Source organism: Anolis sagrei, chromosome 3 (assembly GCF_037176765.1).
Source record: "Anolis sagrei isolate rAnoSag1 chromosome 3, rAnoSag1.mat, whole genome shotgun sequence".
Taxonomy (NCBI): Eukaryota; Metazoa; Chordata; class Lepidosauria; order Squamata; family Dactyloidae; genus Anolis; species Anolis sagrei.
In genome coordinates, this window is record NC_090023.1 from 127622821 (window position 1) to 127647714 (window position 24894).

Here is a 24894-nt window from a genome sequence, read left to right on the forward strand (position 1 = left end):
TAGAGATGAATGGAATTTCTGATCAGATCGGTACATACATTGGTAAAGTTTCACTACAAGTCGATTGCACTCTGTTGTTCTGTGCCTTCAAGTCGACCCCAACCTATGGTGACCTTATCATAGGGCTTCCTTGGCAAGAACTGTCAGAGGAGGTTTGGTGTTGCCTTTGTCTGAAAATATAGCCTGCGGCAAAAGGTATTCCTTGGTGACCCCACATCCAAGTATTAAGCGGGTCTGACCTTGCTTAGTTTCCAAGATCAGAGAAGATGCGGTGCCTTCGGGGTATGTCAGCACTCACTGTAATCCACAAGGCTTCAGATATTCATAGCTAACTTCTCTCTTTGTTTTCCATGGTCTTAATTTATTTGGAAAACTCATAGTTAAAACAGGTTTTTGCGGTATATTTCTAGTCTTGTGATAGTGATTTAATAGCAAGTTATACCTGTAAAAATAATTTTTCCACCAAATAATCCATCAGAAATGGAATGCTGGGAGTTTACTTTCTCACATTTTTAGGCTGGGCTACATCAGCCTTTCCAAGACTTAGACAAAATCTTATGTTAGTCCCACTCTGTTATGCCAGCTCCACTGGCTGCCAATCCAATTCTGAATACAATTCAAAGTGCTGGTTTTGACCTACAAAACCCTATACGGTTCCGGCCCAGTGTATTTGTCTGAACGGATCTCCCTCTACATCCCATCTCGAAATTTAAGATCGTCTGGGGAGGCCCTGCTCTCGACCCTGCCACTATCACAAGTGAGGTTGGCGGGGACGAGGAGCAGGGCCTTCTCAGTGGTGGCCCCTCACCTGTGGAACTCACTCCCCGGGGAGATTAGAACAGCGACTTCCCTTTTGGCGTTCAGAAAAAAATTGAAGACCTGGATATGGGACCAAGCTTTTGGATATTCTGGCAGCTAAGGAAAGATCGGACGATAAACAAGGGCGAACGGAATAGAATGGATAAACGGACTCTGAACACTGAGCATGAGATTGTTTTGCTATTTTACTATGTATTAATGTTTTTAACTTGTTAATCGTTTAAAATGCTTTTATGTATTGTTTGTTTATTGATTTAGGCATCGACTTGTGCCTTCGTTTGTAAGCCGCCCTGAGTCTGGAAACCAATTATTCTAAATGACTAAGAAATCATTTTTGGACTATTAGTTTTATTTGCTATGTTTATAGATGCTTATTGATTTATTGTATACTAGGCGTCCCCTGCCACGTGTTGCTGTGGCCCAGTCTGTGTATATGTGTTTTGTGTGTGTATATTTAAAAATTAAATAAATCATTCCTGCTGGCTGGAAAGGATGGGAATTGTAGTCCCAGCACCTCTGAAGGTTTGAGGAAGGCTGGATTAGACGGTATTCAGAGCCTTCAAAGCTTAAATATCTCCATTTGGTGCTACACAAAGAAGTAGGCGGCACCTCTGCTACTGCGCTACAGAATGCCATCCTGGAAAGAACACAATAAACCATATAATTAGAGCCCCAAAACTGCTAGTTTGGGGATTGTGATTATGCAAATTTAACACTGCAAAAAATGCAAAGCGTCAATATAGGCTGATTTTTTAAATAATTGGTAATCTGAATGAAAGCTGCACATGTGCTTTCAATGCCCAATCATTTTGGAGAAAGGGTTCCTCTTAATTGGTATATATTAGGTGTAACAATTCCACCATGAAAGCAAGGAAACACTGGGACCATCACAGACTCTCGGGCTCTAAAGCTTCATTCCCATGATGAGCAAAAGTCAAAACACGGGAAATAAATAAATAAATAAATAAAATTAGAATGAGGATGATGATCATGTTTATTTATAAAATGCTTTTTATTTAAAAACACGGACAATCCATTAAATATGATTTCTATAGAGATCATCTGCAAGGATGTATATTTCCAAAAAGCAAATGCTGTCCTGCTGCTCAAAGGATATTTGCTCAGCATTGTCCTACAGAGTCTGCTTCTTCCAGACTCAGAGGAATATCCTAAGATCCTATTGCAATTTACTTCCTTCATATTTTGCTCATAACCTCACTTGTTTATATCTCCCCTTGAATGCCAGCTTTTATGCAGCAGAATTGCTGAATGTTGGTAAGGAGCCATCTTGTTTTTCTTTCTCTAGATGAATGTCAGTGGTTGCTCACAACTGGATGACTGTGAATAAGGTACTTAGAGCAGTGTGGCTTACTATGTGTTTGCTCCATCATTGCTCTTTTTCTCTTAAATTTCCAGGAGGATATGGCTATCTGGATTCAAGAAGGGATTCATGTATCTTTCATAGAAGGGATGGCTTCCAAATGTCTTGTAGGAGGCACTCACAAACCTCTGCTTTTGGAACAAGTAATGTGTACCTTTCCCTTCAAATCTCTAATGAAAAAAACACATCAAATGTGCACCTCCTATATTTTATTAGACTAGAACTGCTAGTATCCCTCACAATAGGCTATACTAGCTGTGGTGAGGCTTAGTTCCAATCAAGAACCTCAGGAAGGGAATACAGACAGTCCCCAAGATAGGGTCTGTAGGTTTGTTCTTAAGTTGTATTTGTATGTATGTCAGACCCAGAAGGGTCATGGTGATGTAGTGGGTTAAATCACTAAGCTGCAGAACTTGCTGACCAGAAGGTCAGTGGTTCAAATCTGTAAGACGGGGTGAGCTCCCATTGTTAGCCCCAGCTTCTGTGAACCTAGCAGTTCAAAAACATGTGAGTAGATCAATAGGTACCTCTTTGGCGGGAAGGTAACAGCGCTCCATGCAGTCATGCTGACCACATGACCTTGGAGGCATCTACCGACAATATTGGCTCTTCAGCTTAGAAATGGAGATGAGCACCATAGTGTTGGACTCTACTAGACTTAATGTCAAAGGGAAATTTTTACCTTACCAGACTCATACCATGCAGATCAGTACAGTTAAACTGCATACGGTTTTATTGTTCTATCAATGGTTTTGTGGACTGAGCATTGTTTTAATGACTGTTGTGATAATTTGGTTATAATTAATTGCTATTCTTTTAACTCTGTATGTCTTTATGGTTTTATACTGTGTTATTGATTTGTGGCAACGAATTGCTGCCTTTGTTAGCCGCTCTGAGTCGTCCCCCCCCCCTCCCCGGGGGTTGAGAAGTGCGCGGTTAAAATGCTGTAAATAAAATAAATAAATATATGAGTCTCCACTGACCAGAAAATGCAGTTTTAAACAGTGTAGATGTCCAAAGTACTTTAAATGAGTTACTCGGGGAACGAAACTTCTTTTGGGGCTAAAATTCAGCAACTTGGACAGCTCCTTTAAAGCTTAGGTTGCAGCTTTAATTGTGTATATTCACAAACCCACTGAGTGCCACTGGATGCTTCCTTGGATTTGGCATATGGCATCCAACATGCTGTAGAAGATTGTATTGTACGTTCTTCTTGAGAATCAGGTTCATAGCTTATAGTGCTTCTTTGGAGTGTCTATTAACAGATTACGGTTCTGTGCCATCTGTGGTTTACACTGAAAAGATAAAGCATTGTCATTGTATCCTTGCTTAAGATAGCTCCAGACTTGATTGCTGTTACGGATTGCACATTGACCTGCCCTTGAATACGGATCAAAAGTTTCATCTAGTTCAAGAATAGTTAGCCAAATAGATGACTGCAACTGGTCAATACTGATACTCAAAGGCTTCTAATGCATTTCTGGACACAATTTCATGTGCAAACTGAACTATAAAGCCATGTACTACTTTGAATTAGGATATTTGGAGAACTATATAGTTTCATGAATCTGTGTGCATTTTAAAACATTTTCCTAAGATGTTCTTGAACCCTCCAGAATTTTGTTGAGTAGTCATTGGAAATCAAGTGTTTTTGATGGTGTCTCACTGACTTTCAGGTACTTTCTCCAAGGATACTCAGCATCTACTTTACTGTCTTTCCAGAACTAACTAAAGACAGTTTTATTCTCCCAAGCTTTCAATGAAATATGCATTTTACTTGTATTCGTGATCTTCTCCCTTTGTTTGTTACTCATCAGTTTGTCATCATGTTTACGACAATTTGGCTATTTAATTCAAACTGTAATGGTTAACTGCCTTACATACTTTATGTTACCAGGGGATGGGGAATCTTAAACTGCCCCAAATCACTATCTGTTTTGCTCAATATTTCCTAAGATCTGTCACCTTCCACATGCAAAGCATGATCTTCAACTCTGAGCTATACATTTTCTCAAGGAAGGATATTACAGCAGTCACAGTATATGTGTGCTTAATGCATCCATAAGAATTGGAAGTAAATTTCTGGTTGCTTTGTAAACACTTTGGACCAAACACTAATATTTGCAACTCAGAAAAAATGGATTATTTCCTCAAATTCCTGTCCATGTTTAAGAGTCCATATGTGTGTTTGGCTTGGAATTGCTACAAGATACAGGTTTTTTTTTATTCGGAACCGCTGACAAAGACATCTGTTGAATGACAGCAAGTAGTTTAACTTGTTAATCTAATCTAAAATACCACTAAATAAATCTGACTTCTGTTTGTAGCTTTATTGCACAGAGGGTCAGGGCAGCCTCAGCTTAATGAATCAATTCCTTGGAGATATACCTCTGTGAAATCTTTTTAATACTTCTGTCTCTTAAAGTGTTTCATGTTGATCTAGCCCCTTTTAGTTCATTATCCCAGGAGAAAAGGCCGACCTTTATTGTTTTGATTATATTCCTGCAACAGATCTACTTATTAAAGAGATTCAGAGCTGTTCACCGGTTTTGCAACAAGAAAACCATTTGGCTAATCCCTATTAGGAATTGTATGCTGAAGTGGCAGGTTCTTAGAAGGAAGTGTGATAATCCATGACACTTTTCCGGCTCAAGCGGGGTGCTGATGAGAGATTTGGAAGGGGAATTTATGGATGGCTCTAGAAAACCAAATAATACCATTTGAACTTCATTGTATGATCAGCGTGGACCCATATAATGCAGTTCAATGCAGATCAAACTGCATTATTTGGCAGTATAGATCCAGCCTTAAGTCTCTCTCATCCTGGATTCCTCTGTTGAATTCAGATTCTCTTCATCTGAAAATATGCAAACTTCATCTGGCCTTCTTTCTTTCCATCTAGAGTAAGTGTTCACAGTGCTAGAAGGGAAATTCTCTACATCTGAGTAGAATGGGGAGAAGTAAGGATGTTTATTATTTTAATTTTTCTTTATTCCTACAAAGTTAAAAAGAAATCAACCTCACATATTGCCTTGTGTTTAAAAAATAGCCTTACTTTCTGGCTATGGGTTATGTTGTGAACCCATTCATCTCTAGGCACACCTAAGTGTTCCCTAATGAATAGTCTTGGGTTTGGCATAAGGGCTTTAATGCCCCTTAAGTGCCTTTGACTTTTCCTCAATAGGCTTTGTGACCCTGCAGGTAAATTGTCAGGAAAGTTTTAACAGAAAGGTTATGCTCTGTATATCTGCTACCAACTATGGTGGGCCACACTCTGATTACATCGTGAATAGACTACTGCAACGCGCTGTATGTGGGGTTGCCTTTAAAGACTGGAAGCTTCAAGTAGTCCAATGGGCAGCAGCCAGATTTCTCACTGGAGTGGGGTATAGGGAGCATACAACTCCTCTGTTACGTCAGCTCTACTGGCTGCCAGTCTGCTACTAAGCACAATTCAAAGTGCTGGCTTTAGCCTATAAAGCCATAAATGGTTCTGACCCAGTTTACCTATCCTAACGTATTGCCCTCTATGAGCCAGCTAAGAGGTAAAGATAGTCTGGAGAGGCCCTGCTCTTGGTCCCACCTCCTTTGCAAGTGGCCCCTCAGCTATGGAACTCCCTCCCTAACAAAATCAGATCAGCCCCCTCTCTCCTGACCTTCAGGAAAAAGCTAAAGACATGGATGTGGGATCAAATGTTCAATTAGTAACCCACTACAGAATATAGAATAGTGCAATGATAATTTGGAACAGCCATGGATTATGATTTTGGATAACGTGATTTTTAATAAGTGTTTTAAGGTTTGATTTGTTTTAATGACTGTTTAAATGTATATGTTTATTTTAATATGTATGTATGTTTACATGGCATCGAAATGTTGCCTATATATGTAAGCTGCCTTGAGCCCTCTATAGGGTTGAGAAAATATGGTAAATAAATAAATTATAGTAATGCCAGTTTGTTCCATTGCATACTGCTTGCATGTTTGTAAACATTACAGTTGCTTTAAGGACATTATTGTAGTTCCTATGGACTTTCATTAAGAGTCCCAAGTTCTTTTCTCAGAGTATTTGATGTGGAGGATCAGCAGTTTTTCCCCTCAAAGTGCCAGCAATTGGCATCATATCTGTACTTATTGGCTACAACTGTTTCCTTATTTCCTGGAAATTTACCAGGTTCAATGGCTCAGAATCAATGGGCCACTATTTTGAATAACACTCATATAAAAGTGGTCTTGTTTTCTGCTCCTCCAGAGATCAGAACACAAATCAATGGATTGAAATGCAAAGAGAGAAGATTCCTCCTAAACATTAGGGAAAACATGACTATAAGGGCTGTTTGACAGTGGAACAGATTACCTTAGATCCCTTCTATCCTGTACTATATCCCAGGATCTGATTGCAGATAATCTGCTTTGAACTAGATTATATGAGTCTACACTGCCAGATAATCTGGGATAAGCAGATTATCCAACTCTCAGGAATTGTGGGAGTTGAAGTCCAAAACACCTGGAGGGCTGAAGTTTACCCATGCCTATGATAGACAATAGGCGGACAGTGATAGTCTTATCATTTCCTGCAACTTCAAAACTTAAGAGTTAACCACTGCAGAAAGACATTTCACATGCTTAGAATATTACACTCACCCTCTTTTTCCACCCAACTCCCTCCAAGTCTGGAAACATAAATAAAGGAGATAGTGGGGAAAGTCATTCCTTTTCGGGTTCCTTTCCTTTTGATATTGTGCCTCTGATTTATCAAATGAAGAAGTGGCTTTATTATGTAGTTGGGAAAATGGATTTGATGACTCACCAATATCCCTGTAATTTATGAGTGCATTCCTCAATGTAGCTAAATTAATGCATTATTGAAGACAAGCCATTCATTAAAACAGCTGCCAGCAAACTATTGCTTTGGCTGTTTCTAAAAAGGAGCCATCAAAGGAAAATGAAACACTCAGCTCGAGTGATATGCAAAATAGGGTTGTTGTTGTTTTTTTTTTTTTTAAAAAAAAACCTTTTTAAAAATGTCAACATTGATTTTTTTTCTTTCGTTTTTTATAGAAATATGAGATTCTGCATCATTGTCCCTTTTATGTGCAACGTTTTAGTATTCACAGAAACATCTTTCCTTTCTTGGCTTATTCTTTAGGCAACCTACAATAAGAGCAATAAAATACACATTGCAAGTGCTGCAGCTGTTCAGTAAGGATGAACAAATGAAACCATGAACATGTCCTCATTGTTTGTGCCAGTCTCTGTTCTTGTGGGGGGAAAGTCAGGGCCCATATATTGCAGAGATGACAGTGAACTAAAACAGACACAATAGATGCTTTTTCCTAACTTTAGTTTCTGAATTACTTGTAGGGTAGTTCTCATCTGGTAAAAATAATGAATCTAGATATCCTGCGTAAGGGCAATGGTGACACAGCAGGTTAAACCACTAGGCTGTAGAACTTGCTGATCAGAAGGTCACGGTTTGAATCCAGGGAGCAGGGTGAGCTCCTGCTATTAGCCCCAGCTTCTGCCAACCTAGCAGTTTGAAAACATGCAAATATGAGTAGATCAATAGGTACCGCTTTCCGGAAGGTAATGGCACTCCATGCAGTCATGCTGGCCACATGACCTAGGAGGTGTCAATGGACAACGCTGGCTCTTCGGCTTAAAAATGGAGGTGAGCACCACCTCCCAAAGTTGGACACGACTAGACTTAATGTCAAGGGGAAACCTTTGCTTTTACCTTATCTTGTATAATTTACATTAAATGATGTTTGAGGGCAACAAAAGCCAAACTGCATAATTTAGATTGGCCCTTTATTTGATACAAAAATGCTATGCAGCAGTTGTCACAATTGGACATTGCGCTGAAGCCATAGTTTCTGGAATTGCAGACTGAGAAAAAGGGTCTTCCCACTATGTCTGTGAAGACATGGAGGAAGTGTCGGAGGAGAGTGAAGCCAAGAAGTGCACTCAACCAAGGGCCACAAAATGTCAGCTGAATGCATTGGCTTTCATTTATCCTTTAAGCTTTCTTAGGCAGATGCAGAGGCATATATTCTCCTGCCTGCTATGTTGCCTTATTGGTTATTGGCTCCCGTTTGCTTTCATGTTGAGCTGATTTTCATACCGGGAGGGGGCTTCCCGTTTCGTGCTCCAGAAGGGAACAAAACAAAAGGAACAAAAGAATGAATGTATGAATGAAATCAGGTTTAGCACACTACTCTAGCCTCTACTCCTTTTTGTTGTGCGATTAACATGTGAAGGGGGTCTCAGCTTGTCCAGAAATGTAATTCATTCTGAGAAACAATTGCAAGTCCAAAAGGCAGGACTGGAAGACCTTTTCAAGGCAGGCCACAAAATGAGCCTAATGGCCTAGGTGCAACTTGGCAGAGCTGGCTCTTACTATTAATATAAGGAAATTTCCCATCAGTAATTTGCAGGCTACCTTTCTGGAACCATCTGTGAATTAAATAAATAAGTAAATTTGACCTACACTGACCCCTAATTCTGCAGCTTTAAAGGCTACAATAAAGGCTGCTAGTAGTCTGTTGTGGAGAAGCTGTTAAATCTTTTTTCCTTCTTCAAAAATGTATTCTTGCATTGTCACACTTGATCACTCTTTTATTGCAATGATTCTGGAATGGCAAAAATCAACTTCAAGCAACATTAATAGAGTAAGAATACAAGGAACAAATAAAATACTAGTAACATGAGTATTGTGACACTCTGTGTTCTCCCACTTCATCCCATATCACATACTACGTCAGTGAGATACTATTTCTGTTTGGTTATATATGAGCAGGTACAATGAACTTGACACTGAAACTTAAATTTCAATGACTGCATTCAGATGCTATGACAAACTATGGTTTGTGATGGAAGGACTGAGGTATAGCCTCCTCAGATTCATTCCTCCTGTGCCATGGCTGCAAAGAAACTGAAAGAATTTGCTTTGGTCTGTGTATGAAAAACAGTTGGTTATAATGGAACCTTAACTACAGTTGGCTGAAGCAAGTCAACTTCATAATGAATAGCTTGTTATCAAGTTGTTGGCCTAACTGAAATGATGATAATAACAATAATGTCTTTATACAGTGCCATCGCTGTACATGACATTTCACAAAACATGCTAAAATTAAGTATTTTTAAAACAATATTTTATTTATAGTTGTATTTTTTGATACTTAGCTCTAGTTCATTTTCTCATCAAAGATATTTTTATACTCCTTGTCACCAGGTGTGCTAAGCTGCTTGCATATACTTAAAGAAAGGAATACATACATCAAGGTTCATAACTGCATAGTGCATTGGTAAAAGCATCACTTTAAAAATATATTACACAATTACAGTATAACAGGGTCCTCATCCCTGAAATATTTAACATTGAGATACAGGAAGCTAAGTGCTTGTAGGATCATTGGATCTGGTCATAGATTTTAATAAAGGAGTTGTGAATGCATGTGTGTATGTCCAAATAAGTCCCAGTCTCAAGACGTATAGTCTGGTTCTCCCTCTATTGATAATAGCCAACTCACTATTTTCCATCCCATGTACCACCCCATTGAAACTTTGGAAAAGTTACTTAAAGGACGACAGTGCCCAGCATACCTCACTCAGCTTGTCTATCAAAGATCCCATCCAGAATCCTTGATCAAACAACAAGTCATTATTGAGGAAACCCACTGGTTTTATCAAATCTGATGCTGCAGATGGCCTGGCTATTGCTGCTTCTTTTCTTTGAGATTGGTGTGGTGTTGGCCCCAATCCAAAAAAAAAAAAAAAAAAGACACTGACCTCAATCCAGAGAAGTTACTTGATCTACAACCAGCCATACCTACTATTACCCATTGACTTTGAGAGGCTAATTGAGGATTGAAGCCAGCGTTCTTGCATAAAGATGAAGGATTTAAAGCACAACTTGGAATGGAAGCCCACTATAATTGTGCTCAAATTAAAATATAGTTGTGGTGACTCATTCACACATGCAAGTCACTCACTGATGGAAGATGCATGTGTGAACTTGCCATGAATATGAAAACAAAATATAAATTTAGTCAAGATCAAAAGAGATAACATCTCATGATACATTTATCATTCATGTTTACTCAGAAGTATACCCTACTGGGTTTAACTGAGATTACTCCTAGTTAAGTTCACATAGGAGTGAAGTCTTAGACATTTCTTGCTGCTAACATAGATATCTTTTAAGCTTCTGGTATTTGATGTTTTCTTTGAAGAGGTTGTCTGTCATTTGTATCTCCTGAAGTGTTTCCTGCTTACGGCAATTGTTAGCATACTTCACTCATCCTTTTAAAAATAATGACTTTCCAAGATAAAATGCATGTAGCTTTTCATCCGAGTTCATGCTTGATCTGACGTCAGTAAAGATTAGTAAACCCATGATGCTGTAGGCATAAAGAAAATATATATTAGAAACAATAATGTGAAGAATTATGCAACTTTTAAAAGTAAAAACAAATCAATGAAAAAAGGACTTGGTGCTTAATTTTTAAATTTTATATATCCAGTATAAAATATATGTTGAGAATACGAACACTGTCAATTTTGTACAAATATCATGAATATTCAGAAACTCAGAGGCATTCCAATGAATGTCAACATCATTTTAATGATATTGCTACTGCAGCATTTGCTATGATTATGGATAATTAGTAGGCAGATATATGTTTTCCTTTGTTTAATCTAAGAGCAAAACATAAATCCCAAAGAAACCCATTAGATTTAATTTTGATCTAAGAAATACACATTAAAGACAATCAGAATGATCTAATTCTGAATTAAAATGTATATCAGGCAAATCTCTTTCATTTTGTTTATTGTCATTTGCTTGCAGTCAATTTGAGGGTGGCAGCCTTTGTTTTCCTGTTACCAAGGGCCCTTCCACACAGCCCTATAACCCAGAATATCAAGGCAGAAAATCCCACATTATCTGCTTTGATCTGGGTTATCTGAGTCCACACTGTCATATATTCTAGTCCAAAACTGCCCTACATTCCAGTTTAAAGCAGATAATGTGGGATTTTATTCAGCTGTGTGAAAGGGACCCACACCAATATTGATGTGGTTTTACTGGGGAAAAAGTTTCTAGAACATGAACTGATGTCTGGGTAAAAAAAAAAAAATCTAAGATGTAAACCCAAGTTATCTAAAAAATGAAAATATTATAAAAGAAATTATGAAAATAATTTGAAATTTAAAAAGTGGGCAATAGGTCTCAGAGAACATTTAGACACAATGAATTGTTTGCCTTCCTAGGAGTGGAATAACATAATTTATGAGGTGACTTCAGTACTAGACTTGTGCAATCCGGGTAAACTGCAACCTGTTTCGGCATCCCAGATTCCAGTGGGGCTCTCGATCTGTTTTTCAGAAGCCTCCCAAATTCAGGAGGACACAAATCCATTTTTTACAAAGGAAGCCAAAATATTTGTTTCTGTCTGGCCCATTATGGGGGGGGGGGGGGGGGAGTACTTCCCAGGCTCCCCTTCCTATCATTTTGGGTATTGTTTGTCCTTATATCCTTCATTAAGACCTGGATTATAATAATCAGAACTAAGATATCATTCTTTCTGCTATCATTTCTCTTCTGTGTGTAGAAAAAAATCAGGTTTAATGCTTAGTTAAAGCTGTTTTTACTCTAGAGGAGGCAGGCGATGCAGGCTCGCATGACGCTTTCTCCCTGCAGCACACAGCTTTCCAAGGCATTTTAAGGAGGCTTGAATGCCCACTTGCCAGGGCAGGGAAGGAAGAGCTACCGGCATGGAGCTATCTTACTCTGGGCTTCCTTTAAAAAGCCCTCTCTTTTCTCTTGATTTGCAGGCCCTGAAGAGATTTCTCCCCATCCCCCCAACCTTGTGCTTTTCCTTCTAGCAGCTGCTTCCTTCCCTCACTCCACTTGTAACCAAAGACAGCCAATTTTCAACAACCACTGTTCTGCTGTAGCCGAAAATAACATGGAGGCTGAGCCTTGCCATTACAGCCAACTGAACAAGCCGGATCAGTCAGATTAGCTGAAGGGAACTGACCACTCTGAATCTGTGCACAAGCTTATTCAATGCAAGTTTACCTTTCACTTTAGAATAGCAGGGGGTGCAATGCACTGTGTTCTTGTAAATCCAAATGCTGTCTCCAGCCTTCAGGTTCTCCAATGGTGTTTCGCAGGCTTCACACTTGGAAAAAAAAGAAATGTAAAAATTAATTTATGAAAGCACTATGCTATTACTGGATCTATGATCTTAACGAATAGAGTATGAGGGCTTCTTTTTATCCTGAAATTGAATTCATAAGCACCACCAGAATTATAATCACTGAATAATGTGTCAGCACAGCAGAACCAACCCAATATAACTTTCTTCTATCCTTTCTGCTTCACTTCTCATGGCTGGTACATAACCCTCACAGGAGGATTTCCTTAGCTCCCAAGAGTACACTTCAGAAGTCCATAGGAAGTTGCAGTGGAGAAAGGGGTTATTCCTCTTTCCCAATTCTTCTGATAGGATCTGTCCAGCAACTGATGCTTTACTGGATTCCGATTCAGGTAACAAATTAATTTAAAGACAACAGGCCCTTCCACCCAACCATATAATCTAGAATATCAAGGCAAAAAATCCCACAATATCTGCTTTGAACTGGGTTATCTGAGTCCACACTGCCATATATTCCAGCTCAAAGCAGAGAATGTGGGATTTTATTCAGCTGTGTGGCCAATATCTCCATATTTTTTTTCGTTCTCCCAGTATGTGGATATTGCATGTCACCTTGCCAAAGGGTGATGGTAGAATACCTTGTACCATGTCAGATTTTTTGTCCACCTAGAGCAGTATTGTCTTCTTTTCAGTAGTAGTAGCAGCTGTGCAAGGGCCTCAGGTGGGCCTGCCTAATCTTTCAAAAACTGTATATGCCAGTTATTCAGTCTGCAAACTACTGCAGTGAAAACATGCATTACTCCAATCAGGTTTTGTTTATGTTTTTTTGCACTGGGTCCAGACTGCAATTGGGGAAAACAATGTGAAGTTTGAAAATGGATAAAGTACAACTGGAAAAATGGGAGGAAAATGACACATTAAGCCTAAATACTTTTGTTAGTCCCAATTAGGGTAGAACTATTTGAATCAATTGGTTTAGATCCATGAGGGTCTGTTATCCATTTGTAGTTGCCACATGGGATTCTGGCAAAATTAATTTGGTTACATTTCAAGATATCTTATACTGTGTTAGATCATTTATATATCTACAGTAGGGATGCCTCCTGATTGGCAGATTTTGTTGAAAGTATAGGGCAGTCCTATTAGTTGAAGCTCATACCTCATGAAAACATGGCATGTGATGTACCATTGAGCTATATGTGTTCTGCCATCACTCAAAGTATTGTGAGTAGAAACATAAATAACACGACACAAACATGGTTATCAGTGATCACGTGGCAACAGCACCTTAGAAATGAACCAGTTTGCTGATGGCAAGATCTGGTACTTCGGTGCTCAAGAAGCTTCTGTTTTATATTTCTTCCAACCATTGTTTAGCCAATCAACTAAAAGATCTAATTCCTCCTCCAATCAAAATAGTGGTTTTATTTATAAGTGATGCAATAGGAGTAATAACTATCCTACTTGCCTCAGTCAGTGAACCTACAAGGAGCTTCATTCTTGGTCAAACTAGTGCGTATCTTCATCTTTGGATTCCAGTGATCCTATATTGTCAGGGTTATCATAAACTGAACTTGCTTTCATTTTCCCCTCACACTTTCTCTCTTTTTCTCACTTTATAGTTGGGTTGGCTAAAGCATGCATATTTACATAAACCAACTGTGTTATTTTTTAAAGAAGTCTACTTATTTTTGATCTCTTGAGAGCATGATGTAAACCAAGATGTTTTAAGGCAATTGAAAATGTTCTGGGCAATTGAAAATAACACTTCGGAAACTCTCTCTCTCTCTCTCTCTCTCTATATATATATATATATATACACACACACACACACACATGCATGGCATATCTTTGTCCCTAACAGTTCAAAGAGATATCTAGGTATATCAGTTTAGCAGCTTTGAAACCTAACTGCCTTGCATGAATGTATTTACCACTAGCGAGAAGGTTGACTCAAGCAAGTTTTTAACTTTTCTCAGGGAGATACCTGTTTTCTCAAATGGTAATGAATGCCATTTCCCAAAAGGTTATGGAGATTTCCATTTCCCAAAAGGTTATGGCATAATTTCCCCAAAAATATAAATAAGCTTCAGTCCCTATTCACCTTTGATGGCTGAAGACTTTAAAAGCATTTTTAATTAACTTTGTTTTGCATGTTTGTAGCCGGTTTTAAATATGGGTTAAATAAGCCAATTTCAACTCTACTTCACCATCCTGGCTTGTTTGAGTAAAGTAGGATTACAGTTCCCAGATTAGACTGAGACAAACTATTATGAGTTTTAATAGAATCAAATGCTTTCAGTTTCTTTCTCAGTACCGCAACATGAAGGGGGAGGGGAGAGGTTTAGTTACATAACCCTATCTGTTACAATTGAATAGTTTTTTTGTCCAAACTAGGCCAGAGAATCTCTACAGATCATATTTACTAGAAAAGAACTAAAATAAACCTTTGCAAAAAGCTTAACATGTTTTATGAGATCAGATACCAGGAGTGCACAAGTCCAAATGACACAATGAGCACATGTATCTTCTATGGCTGTCAGTACTGTGCTCCTACCTTAAAGCAAGATGCATGGCAGCAAATCTGCAAGGCATCAAGAATCATCTTGGTATCCAAACCCAAGGGCTTCCGGCAGTAGGTGCACATTTCTTTTTCAATAATGGCCCTGTAAAGGAAAATGATGGAGTTTATTATAGAACAGAAAGTCAGGAGCAGAGGGCTCTGCAGATGGCCACAAGCAAGCTCACATACCCATTCCTGAATGACATGATTAACTACATGCCAATAGTCATATCTTACAGGGATACCAAGTTTGAATTCTCTAGAGGCAGAAGGCACAAGCCTCCTGGAAATTCTCCTAAGCAAGCCGCCATATAAAGGAGTCAAGGTTGCACACAGAATGTAAAAAGCTTCTCTTTTTTGGTCAAAGTATTAATGAAAAAATGTGGCCGACATTCTCTGGGGGCCCTTCCACACTGCCCTTTTATCCCAGGATCTGATTCCAGATTATCTGTTTACCCCAGGTTATCAGCAGTGGGGATTCATATATTCCAGTTTAAAGCAGATTATCTGAGATCAGATCCTGAAAGGGGTCTTAATGGATTTTGATGGTTATACCATCGTAAATCACGTTCTGTCCATGATCCCAAATTATCCTGCTGCCCTGCTTACAAGATGTGTGTTTGGAGGTAACACTAAAAGATGTAGCTAGGAAGATGTTGCTACATGATACACATGTGCCTTCTGATTCAGGATCACAGTTCATGTCCATTCCTTGGCACCATGGGGATAGGTTTTATCCCTTTTAAAGATCAAACCTCATGTGTGGTCGCCAATTATAGAGTACATCTGGTCTTTTTAGTATAGTTCTTTATTGGTATATCATCATTAGTAAAAGAGAAAGAAAAAGAGAAAAATATTCACATGGAAAGTAGGAGAACATTCATTTTATAGGAAAGTCAGAAAAGTAGAAAAGAGATGTGGTGGTCATGGATCCAAGAAAATAATGACTAACGTCCAAAGGTGAGAAAAGATAGAGTACATCTGTTAAATGGTGTACAATTGTGTACATAGAGAACATCCATTAAAATAATGTCTTAATTCTATTTTGTGTTTTAATTGCTTTTGGATTAAATAAGAAGAGAGGTAGGATATAAACCAAATCAGTCAATGAATAATAAATGTATAGAAATTATGTGAAATCTATTCATGTGCAAACATGGGAACAGTCAGGGTTCTGGTTATGGGGGGGGGGGGGGAATGAGCCCCACCAATAAAATGTTCCTTCAGTTCTCAAAATTTTAGCATTGTAAGAATGAGATGCTTGCTAAATAATATTTCTAAATGTGCAATTGAAGTTTTCAGGTATTGCAATGCTAGAAATTTTGGGACTGAAGGAAACTTTCATTTGGGGAGCAGACTTCTTATGAGGGGCAACACCTTCATTTTGTTCTCCTCCTTTGGCTCCTTCCTTGGGAAAACAGGCAGTACTTGAGTTACATACATCCGACTTACAAATGACTAATGGTTAAGACCCGGGGTGAGACAACAGGAAGTGAGAGAAATTACTCCTCATAAGGGAAATTCACTCCTGGAAGAGTTATCATGGAGAATTTTCTCTCTCTCCAATCCTTGTTTCCACAACAAGCCAATTTTTTCAAAATCCAATTATCACAGCCAGGTGAAAGTGAGGTGAAATCTTCTGAAGAGGGGCACAGAAGTAAGGGGTAAAACTTTCAAGATACACCTCCACATTTGGCTTTCTTGTGCTTTCTCTCCCTTCCCTACAGTATATCCTAGCTGTCCCACTTTGGTAGACTCCGTCCCAATTAATCCTCTGTCACCCCACCTTTCATCTGCTTTTAAATGTTCTAGTTTCAATCTTCCATGTTCTCCCTTTGTCCTTAGCTATATACAAACTGGGCTTTAGTAGATACAAACTGGGCTCAAAGCACAAAAGCAGTTTTGCACTCAATTAACTCAGCAGGGAAAAGTAGAGGAGAGGGCAGAATCTTGCCCTTCCCAGTAAACACAGGCAAAAGCGAACGGCTGCTTTTCTCTTGTTCCTCAGTAATAATTTTTGCATCCTGACCACATTCTAATGTTACTTGGTCTAGGATTTTATCTGTGGAATGTAGATCAGATTTTTATTTCTCCCATACACTGTAGATACATATGTAGAAAGACAGAGATAGATTTACATACCTATCAGAAGTAGAGTATACAGTTTTAATAGATTTTCCAGAGATGCTGTCTTCATTAACATCGTAGGGAAATCGACTGCAATGCAATGAACACATGCTAAATGAGTAACAATAATTTTCTGTTTTTTTCAAGTTTGCACTCTAGTGAAGGAAGCCTGTGATCAGTCAGCATCAAAGTCATCCAGACAAACCCAAGGGCAGATTGCAGAAATAAGCAGCCGCATGAGGAAAAAGTTGCTTTTAAAAAAGATCAACTTAAAAGGATAAAGTAGGGGCAAGGGAAGAATGAGGTTTACATGATAAAAAAAGGCAAGAGCCTTGCTTTCTCATTAATTTCCCATTAATTTCCCATTAATTTCAGTAGAGCTGCAGAGAATGAAGATTGCACCTAGAGCAGTAGTTCTCAACCTTCCTAATGCTGCGACCCCTTAATACAGTTCCTCATGTTGTGGTGACCCCCAACCATAAAATTATTTTTATTGCTACTTCATAACTGTAATTTTGCTACTAGTATGAATTGTAATGTAAATATCTGATATGCAGGATGTATTTTCATTCACTGGACCAAATTTGGAGGGGGGACTGATTTTTTTCATTTGGGAGTTGTAGTGGCTGGGATTTATAGTTAATCTACAATCAAAGAGCATTCTGAACTCCACCAATGATGGAATTGAACCAAACTTGGCACACACAACTCCCATGACCAACGGAAAATACTGGAAGGGTTTGGTGGGCATGGACCTTGAGTGCTTGCAATTGTAGTTCACCTACATCCAGAGAGCACTGTGGACTTAAACAATGATGGTTCTGGACCAAACTTGGCATGAATACTCAATATGCCCAAATGTGAACACTGGTGGAGTTTGGGGAAAATAGACCTTGACATTTGGGAGTTGTAGTTGCTGGGATTTATAGTTCACCTACAATCAAAAATTGGGCCAAACTTCCCACACAGAATCCCCATGACAGACAGAAAATACTGTGTTTTCTGATGGTCTTTGGTGACCCCTCTGACACCTCCTCATGACCCCCCCCCCCCATGGGTCCTGACCGCCAGGTTGAGAAGTACGGACCTAGAGGATATATCTCTTTAAAACATATCATTTTAGAAACAAATGTTTTCCGAAATAACTATGAAACACACAACAATGTCATACATGAAAAACATTCAGCATAGTACAAACATGTGGAAGGCTCAAAATGAGAAGAGAAAATTAGAACATGGATTTTTGTTTTGTTTTACCAGACAGTGTGTTATTTCTTTGAGGATCAATTGAGGGCTCACAAACCAGCAGTTTATTTATATATTAGTGGAAAACATACACATACTCATGCAAAAATAGGAAATGAAGACTAAACTGGAGCCATCTTATGGCACCTTTCAAAACCTAACAATTTTATCATGCCAATGGTTTTCTGAATTGAGGTCTCCTACATCAGATGTATGAAGCATTAGTTTGATTTACGGAAAGAGATCCATACAATCACCAAGGAGATTGTAAAAAGTGAAGTTAGACAGAAATGGCATGCAGAAAGATTGTGCCAAAATAAATATATTGGTATTCAAAGTATCATAAGATTTTCTTGCTTTGGCTGAAACACAGTAAACTACCCTGGATAAGCTTCAACTGGATAGCAATACATGAATGAAGTCATATTTTTTATAATTCTATTCCTCAGCTTCCTTTTATTAATACAGTGGTTCTCAACCTGTAGGTCCCCAGGTGTTTTGGTCTTCAACTCGCAGAAATTCTAACATCTGGTAAACTTGCTGGAATTTCTCGGAATTGTAGGCCAAAACATCTGGGAACCCACAGGCTGAGAACCACTGCTTTAATAGGAGATAAGTTATTGCTTTATTCATTGAAATATACGTCAAAATGTCTTGATATACACTTTCAGGCCAAGTTTTAGTCATATCAGGCCATTGTTATTTAATCTAAAACATGTTTATCTGAGTCTTAAATGTGTTTATCTGAGACTTCAGATGGAATTTGCTGACAAGAAACATTCTTTTAACTACAGCATTTTAACATGTCACATCTGGAGTTATGAGTGAGGACTGAAATGACCAAGTGACAATAAATTATTTAGGCTTTTAAGAAAAAAGCACCAATTACAAAGAGCTCCAAAAGGATCTCTCCTTTCTGGTATAACTTTGTGTAAAAGAAGACACAGTGGGTTAAAACAAAGCCCAGGGTTTCCCATATACACTGAGAGCCTGTGACTGATCAAGGCAGGTGTTTTGTTTTTTTTGTGTGTGGTTATTCTCTTTAAAAAGGCAAATTTTATGTACGGCATAATTTAAAGTGGAATCAAAACTTATAGTGCCAGACAAATGTCTCTTTGTATGAAAATATGCTGGTATAGATGGTACCCTGGCAGAGACTGTTTATAACCAACCCATTGGTGCTTAGCAGAATGTGTTTATTATGAAGTCTTCATCAGATATCTAAACATACACATATTTTATCTTTCTTTCTCTTGTGGCCACACAAAGATGGATGTTTTGAAACGGGAGGGTTGAAAATGTTTCCAGAAAAGTAACTGGGATCACAGAAGCAATGAGTGTGGAAAGAAATTACTTTTATCTCTTGCTTTCCATGAAAGAGCTCCAAATAAACATGTTTGTACATATTTGTAAAACAATTTTATTTGGCCTTCAGTTAAATTCTGTTGCATAATAGTTGCACTTAACCTACATTTTTCTATGTTGCGGCTTGACTATCAGTAGAATGATGAATTGGGTTTTAGTGCAAATTTTAAAAGAGCTATTGAAAGTATTGAATTCTGCCTTAGGAGTTGGGTTAGCACTTTTCAAGTTTCAGCTAAATTTCAGAGTGGATTGACCACCTCAATGACATTGAAACTATCTGCCTTACTACTGTTTCACAAATATTTCTTCCCACGCGCTGCTACATACATACACTTAAAATACACCTCGGTCACAACCCGGGCCAGCATTATACATGCTAAACCCTTTGGGAATCAATGAGCTTAAGAAAGCTTAGATGGATGCTCCAAGTGTGGCTGGAGCCTGTGAATATCGATCTCCTCTTCCGGGCCTTTCCCTCTCATCTTTTCTGGCTTGCATTTAGCATTCACATATAATTCTAGGATGTCATAAAATCCCAGAAATTTTTCTGATGCCATTGTTATTATACATGCAAGGAAACAGAACTCACAGGTTAGGCATGCCATAGCTCAAAAATAATATAGCTTATATTTAAACAAAAAGTGTTAAAACCATTCTTTTTTGGAATTAGTATACAGGTACAAGGAAAGATGGGGGAGGGAGACGGTGCGTATTTTTCTGGTACCTATTTTCATATGTTCTTGTGTACACAGTAGTGTTCTTTGGATGGGAATGATTGCTTGAGCCATTATAGCTGAAATACACATAAAAATGTAAAGAGCTTCATTCTCTAAAAATAAATATAGAAACAATGAAAAGAGCCAATGTCAAAGTATAATAACATCTTATTTTAGGTTTCATTGGCTATCCTTTGGGACTTTGCTGTTGATTGCATTTTGGAAATGTTTTTGAATTGCTTGTTGGAAAGATGAGATGTTGATCAAATGGTAGCTTAAGGTAGTTCACAGATGAACCCTTGGAAGCCACTATTTCTCTTTTATCCCTTTACCTGAAGTAGGGACAACATAGGACTTTTAAAATCCATTTTATATAATTAATTATTTTACTAACACAAAAACACAGTATGTCACAGTAAACAAGACATATATGCTGGATGTTGTATCACAAAATCACAAGTCGCACACTTCCCAAGTGTCTAGGAATGATGTGCGTAGATCCAAGTAAGGTGGCCTTTTGCAGTTGACAGATCATAATTTTGTCAATGTTTATTGTTTCTGAATGCCAGCTGAGATCTTTTGGCATGGCACCCAGTGCACCGATTACCACCGGGACCACCTGTACTGGTTTATTATTGTTTTTGTTTTTCAAACTCTAGAGAGCCATTGGACTGCAGTTCCACATGTCATAAAGGGTGATGAAGTACTGTATGATCCCATATCCCATATCGATAGAATAGCAATCATTTAACGGGGACATTGATAGGTAGGAAAATGCTATGGGCATTTTAAAACACCTGGATGTACAAGGAGATTGCAGGTCCAGGAAAACTGAGTGCCGTTAATCCTACCAGAGTTAGCATTTTGTAAGAGAAGCAACAACAAAGCTAGTTTACAAACACTGTACCTGGATCCTTTTGTGACCTGGTATAAATGATCTGTGTCAGACTGCTTGGATGGTGTGTTGAAAGCTTTGTAGCCTTGTTCAGATGCCCTATGCAAGATAAAGCTTGAGTAAGTTTACTCATTTCATTCTGTTTTTCTTTTAATATCACAGAAATGTGGAGGAAGAATATTAACAAGAAAGGGGAACATCTATGGGAGATTTTGTAAAGAGACGGTATTTGTCTCCAACCATCATGCATGCTCATTTGGCTTTACTCTGAATGTCTCCTGTTTCTGCATCAAAACTTTAAAGGTCCAGATAAATGAATGGTGCTCAGTGCCTGTTCTCATTTTATATGCAGAACATGCATCCTGAACAAGGGCCCTTTACTGTTCCTCCAATCAATTGGGCTAAGGCTGCTCTGAGAACGAAGAACGGAGCCCATTCATCACATACAAACCTTGGCTGCAGTCCTACTCTTCTTCCTTGAGGTGACTCTGAAGTCAAAGGCATTTTACTGCTGCCAGATTTCCAGAAAAGACCTCATTCTTTTAAAACAGCTCGCTGCCTAAGGGTCTAGCAGAACACTAAAAGCTAAAAGGAGACTGGACAGGGGTGGTGGGAAACAGGAGGAGGGGAACAGGTTTGGGGAGATGACTAGAGTAGAGAGTTATTTGCTAACTATAGGGTGAGTAGTAACCCTTGTCTGAATTGCTTGGAACCAGAAATGTTCTGGGCTTTGTTGGGTTTTTTTTGCGGGGGGGGGGGGGTTGTATTTGGTGGTATCTTGGCCATGTGGTCCAGGTCTAAAAACAAAATTCATGTAGCTTTCATATATACCTTATAAACATAAAGTGTATATAAAAGATCCTCTTTTGTTGGAAGAAAAGCTCATTTGCCAGCAAATCTCTAAGACATTAGATAGCTAGACAGATAGAAAGAGGTAGACAGATAAGACTTACCATTTTTTGTTTTGATCCACACTAGGGGATTTTATTACTAGGAGATCATCCAATTCTTGGCTTCTGTGAAAGAAGGAGGACATTCTAGCATGACAATTCAAACATCAAATTTGCTGGACATTGAGAATGATTACTCAAATTCATGACCTGGTCCTATGTTATATTTCCTTACATGTAACTTCAAGCATAGTTAATAAGACTTCTTCTGAAATAGGAACACATATTACTGCAGCCAAAGCCAATGAATATCCCAGTCTGAAATGTACTATGTTCAAGGAATCTTGGACACTTTTTGTACAATTTAAAGGCAAAATTCTTTTTTTATGGAAACCTGAAGAAGGGTGTCCCCCCCCCCCCCCGATATACTGTATATTACTACATAAACTTCACCACGACATAATCATTGTACCCTGTTTTTTAAGTCCACAAATTAGTTTACAACCTCACACCACTTAAAAGGTGAACAGAACAGTAATGTATTCACCAATGGCCGTGAGCCTACAATTCTTAGTGCATGTGCCTTGTCAGTGTACAGTTTAGCTAGCGTGGGAAAATGTAAGTCTTACAATGTCACTCATGGAAGCTTTGCCTGCCCGCCCACTCCCCTTGCACCTATGGCTCTTCCTTGGTCTGGGTGACAATAGCCTTAGTACTACAGTACTCCAAACAAACCATACGAGTCAGTTTTCAGGTTCAACCCAATGAAGAGACTTAGGTGGAAGGGGAGTGTGCGGACAACTGAAGCTACCATGAGTAAGTCATGTGATATGGTCAGATGTGCATTTTCCATGCATCCTAATCTTGCACCAAAGACAGTTCAGTTTTTTTTTAAAAAAGCTTAACATAATGGTTGAATTGCATTTTTTTTTTGCAAAAAATTGGCATAAAATCTGAGGTGATTATATGGTGAAATACAGTAATTCTTCCCACTTTTTTCATACCTGCTCCCAAGAGCTAAAAACTCTTAAGGTAAAGGTTTGTCCTTAACATTAAGTCTAGTCAAATCCAACTCTGGGGGTGGTGCTCATCTGCATTTCTAAGCCAAAGAGCTGGCGTGGTCTGTATACGCCTCCAAAGTCATGTGGCCAGCATGACTGAATGGAGCACCATTACTTTAAGTATCTCTTAGCTAATGTTTTCTTTGCCATGAGGACAGCAGGAGAGGGGAGGGAAAGAAAATTAAGATGTCATTCTTCTCTGCATTTCTACCTCTTGCGACAAAGTCTTTGAAAATAGTTTTTGAAGGTGATTTGCAATGGAGACTTATTCTATGTAAAATTTGTGTATGGTTATTTTGCACAGAAAATAGTCTTTTCTGTGTGGAAAAATAACATCAGAACACAAAAATATAAATTTGTGCACTGAAAATGCTATTTTCAGGAAAAAAATGTTTTTTCCTATGCAAATCAACTATATTTGAAAATTACATCCTCAATTACAACATTTTCTGCATAGAAAACAGCAATAATATTTCTTGCACGGAAAATGCTTTTTGTGCAAAAAAGCTACACATGAACTTGGCACAGAATAATCTCAGAGTTTCTCAATAATCCAAGATTGTTCTCATCCGGGTCTCTCACACTTAAACACTTTTTCTGAATATTTTTGAATATTTTTTTCCACACTTAATAAAATTCCATTTTGGTAATGATTTTCTGCTAGTGTGATATTAAACTTACACAATTAGATTTTATTTAGAATCAGGGGCGGCTCAATCCATTACGCAAAGTAAGCATTTGCAGTATAGTTAATTTTGCCCAGGGACGCTCTTGAGGCGCTCTTGGGGGAAAATAGACCTTGACATATGTGAGTTGTAGTTACTGGGATGTATAGTTCACCTAAAATCAAAGAGCATTCCGAACCCAACCAATGATGGAATTGAACCAAATATCGTACACAGAACTCTCATAACAAACAGAAAATATATATCAATGATTGGTTGTGGGGGGCACCAAAATACTGTTTGCTTACCATTGAAAATTACCTAGGGCCACCTCTGTTTAGAATCAATTACATAGAAGTAATCAGAAGTCCAGTGTATTGCTATCACTATGTACCTCCAAACTGGCCCCTAACTTAGACTTTTCTTGGCAAAGTTTATTCAGTGAAGGTTTGTTTTTGCCTTTCTGGTAAGAGAGGGTGACTTGCGCAAGGTTATCAGCTGGATTTCCATGACTGAATACGATTTGAATCATTGTGTTTTGAAGTCCTGGTTCAACATAAGTTACATAACCTCAAATTCTTACTTTGTCCGTTACGTATATAACATTCTCATTGGTTACCAAACATCCAACAGTCTAGAAAATTCTTCTTTTAGAGTTTAAATATTTTGTTGATGACCACTGTGTGCTCATACTAAGTCCTTACTCATTTCAGTGAGGCACACAACAGTACAATGTACTTTTGCAGATCTGGGTTTTACACTTCCCATTCTGCGTTTATGCAAACATGAGCATCCCAATGTAGACTCCTTTGACCTGTATGATATGGTATATCTGCAAATATTTCCAGATACTCATTTGTTTTTACGCTAAAACAAAACTCTTGACCTGTCTTCAATTTGGATGTTAAGGCAGCATAGAAGGAAATGGGGATGGCTTTGTGTGCAGGACCAAACACATGCCCTCTGCAAGCATGAGAAGTGTTCAGTTTTAACTTGAGCAACAC

The 24894-nt window shown here is 38.4% G+C and overlaps 1 protein-coding gene across 5 annotated transcripts in view; it reads right to left on the bottom strand.

The window, feature by feature from the left end:
- Window positions 1-9699: 9699 nt before the first annotated feature.
- The window catches only part of SCEL (sciellin), a 73069-nt gene continuing 57874 nt past the window's right edge, over window positions 9700-24894 (bottom strand). For 3 of the 5 annotated variants that reach the window (XM_060769464.2, XM_060769465.2, XM_060769463.2), the window contains 7 exons: window positions 22228-22290; window positions 21287-21373; window positions 20388-20456; window positions 17069-17143; window positions 14921-15029; window positions 12285-12387; window positions 9700-10602 (listed from right to left, as the gene is read on the bottom strand). In XM_060769464.2, the coding sequence (XP_060625447.2) occupies window positions 10586-10602; window positions 12285-12387; window positions 14921-15029; window positions 17069-17143; window positions 20388-20456; window positions 21287-21373; window positions 22228-22290 (523 nt within the window). In that variant the 3' untranslated portion in view covers window positions 9700-10585. The remainder of the gene's footprint in view (window positions 10603-12284; window positions 12388-14920; window positions 15030-17068; window positions 17144-20387; window positions 20457-21286; window positions 21374-22227; window positions 22291-24894) is intronic. The other 2 variants (XM_060769466.2, XM_060769467.2) reach the window with 2 other exon arrangements.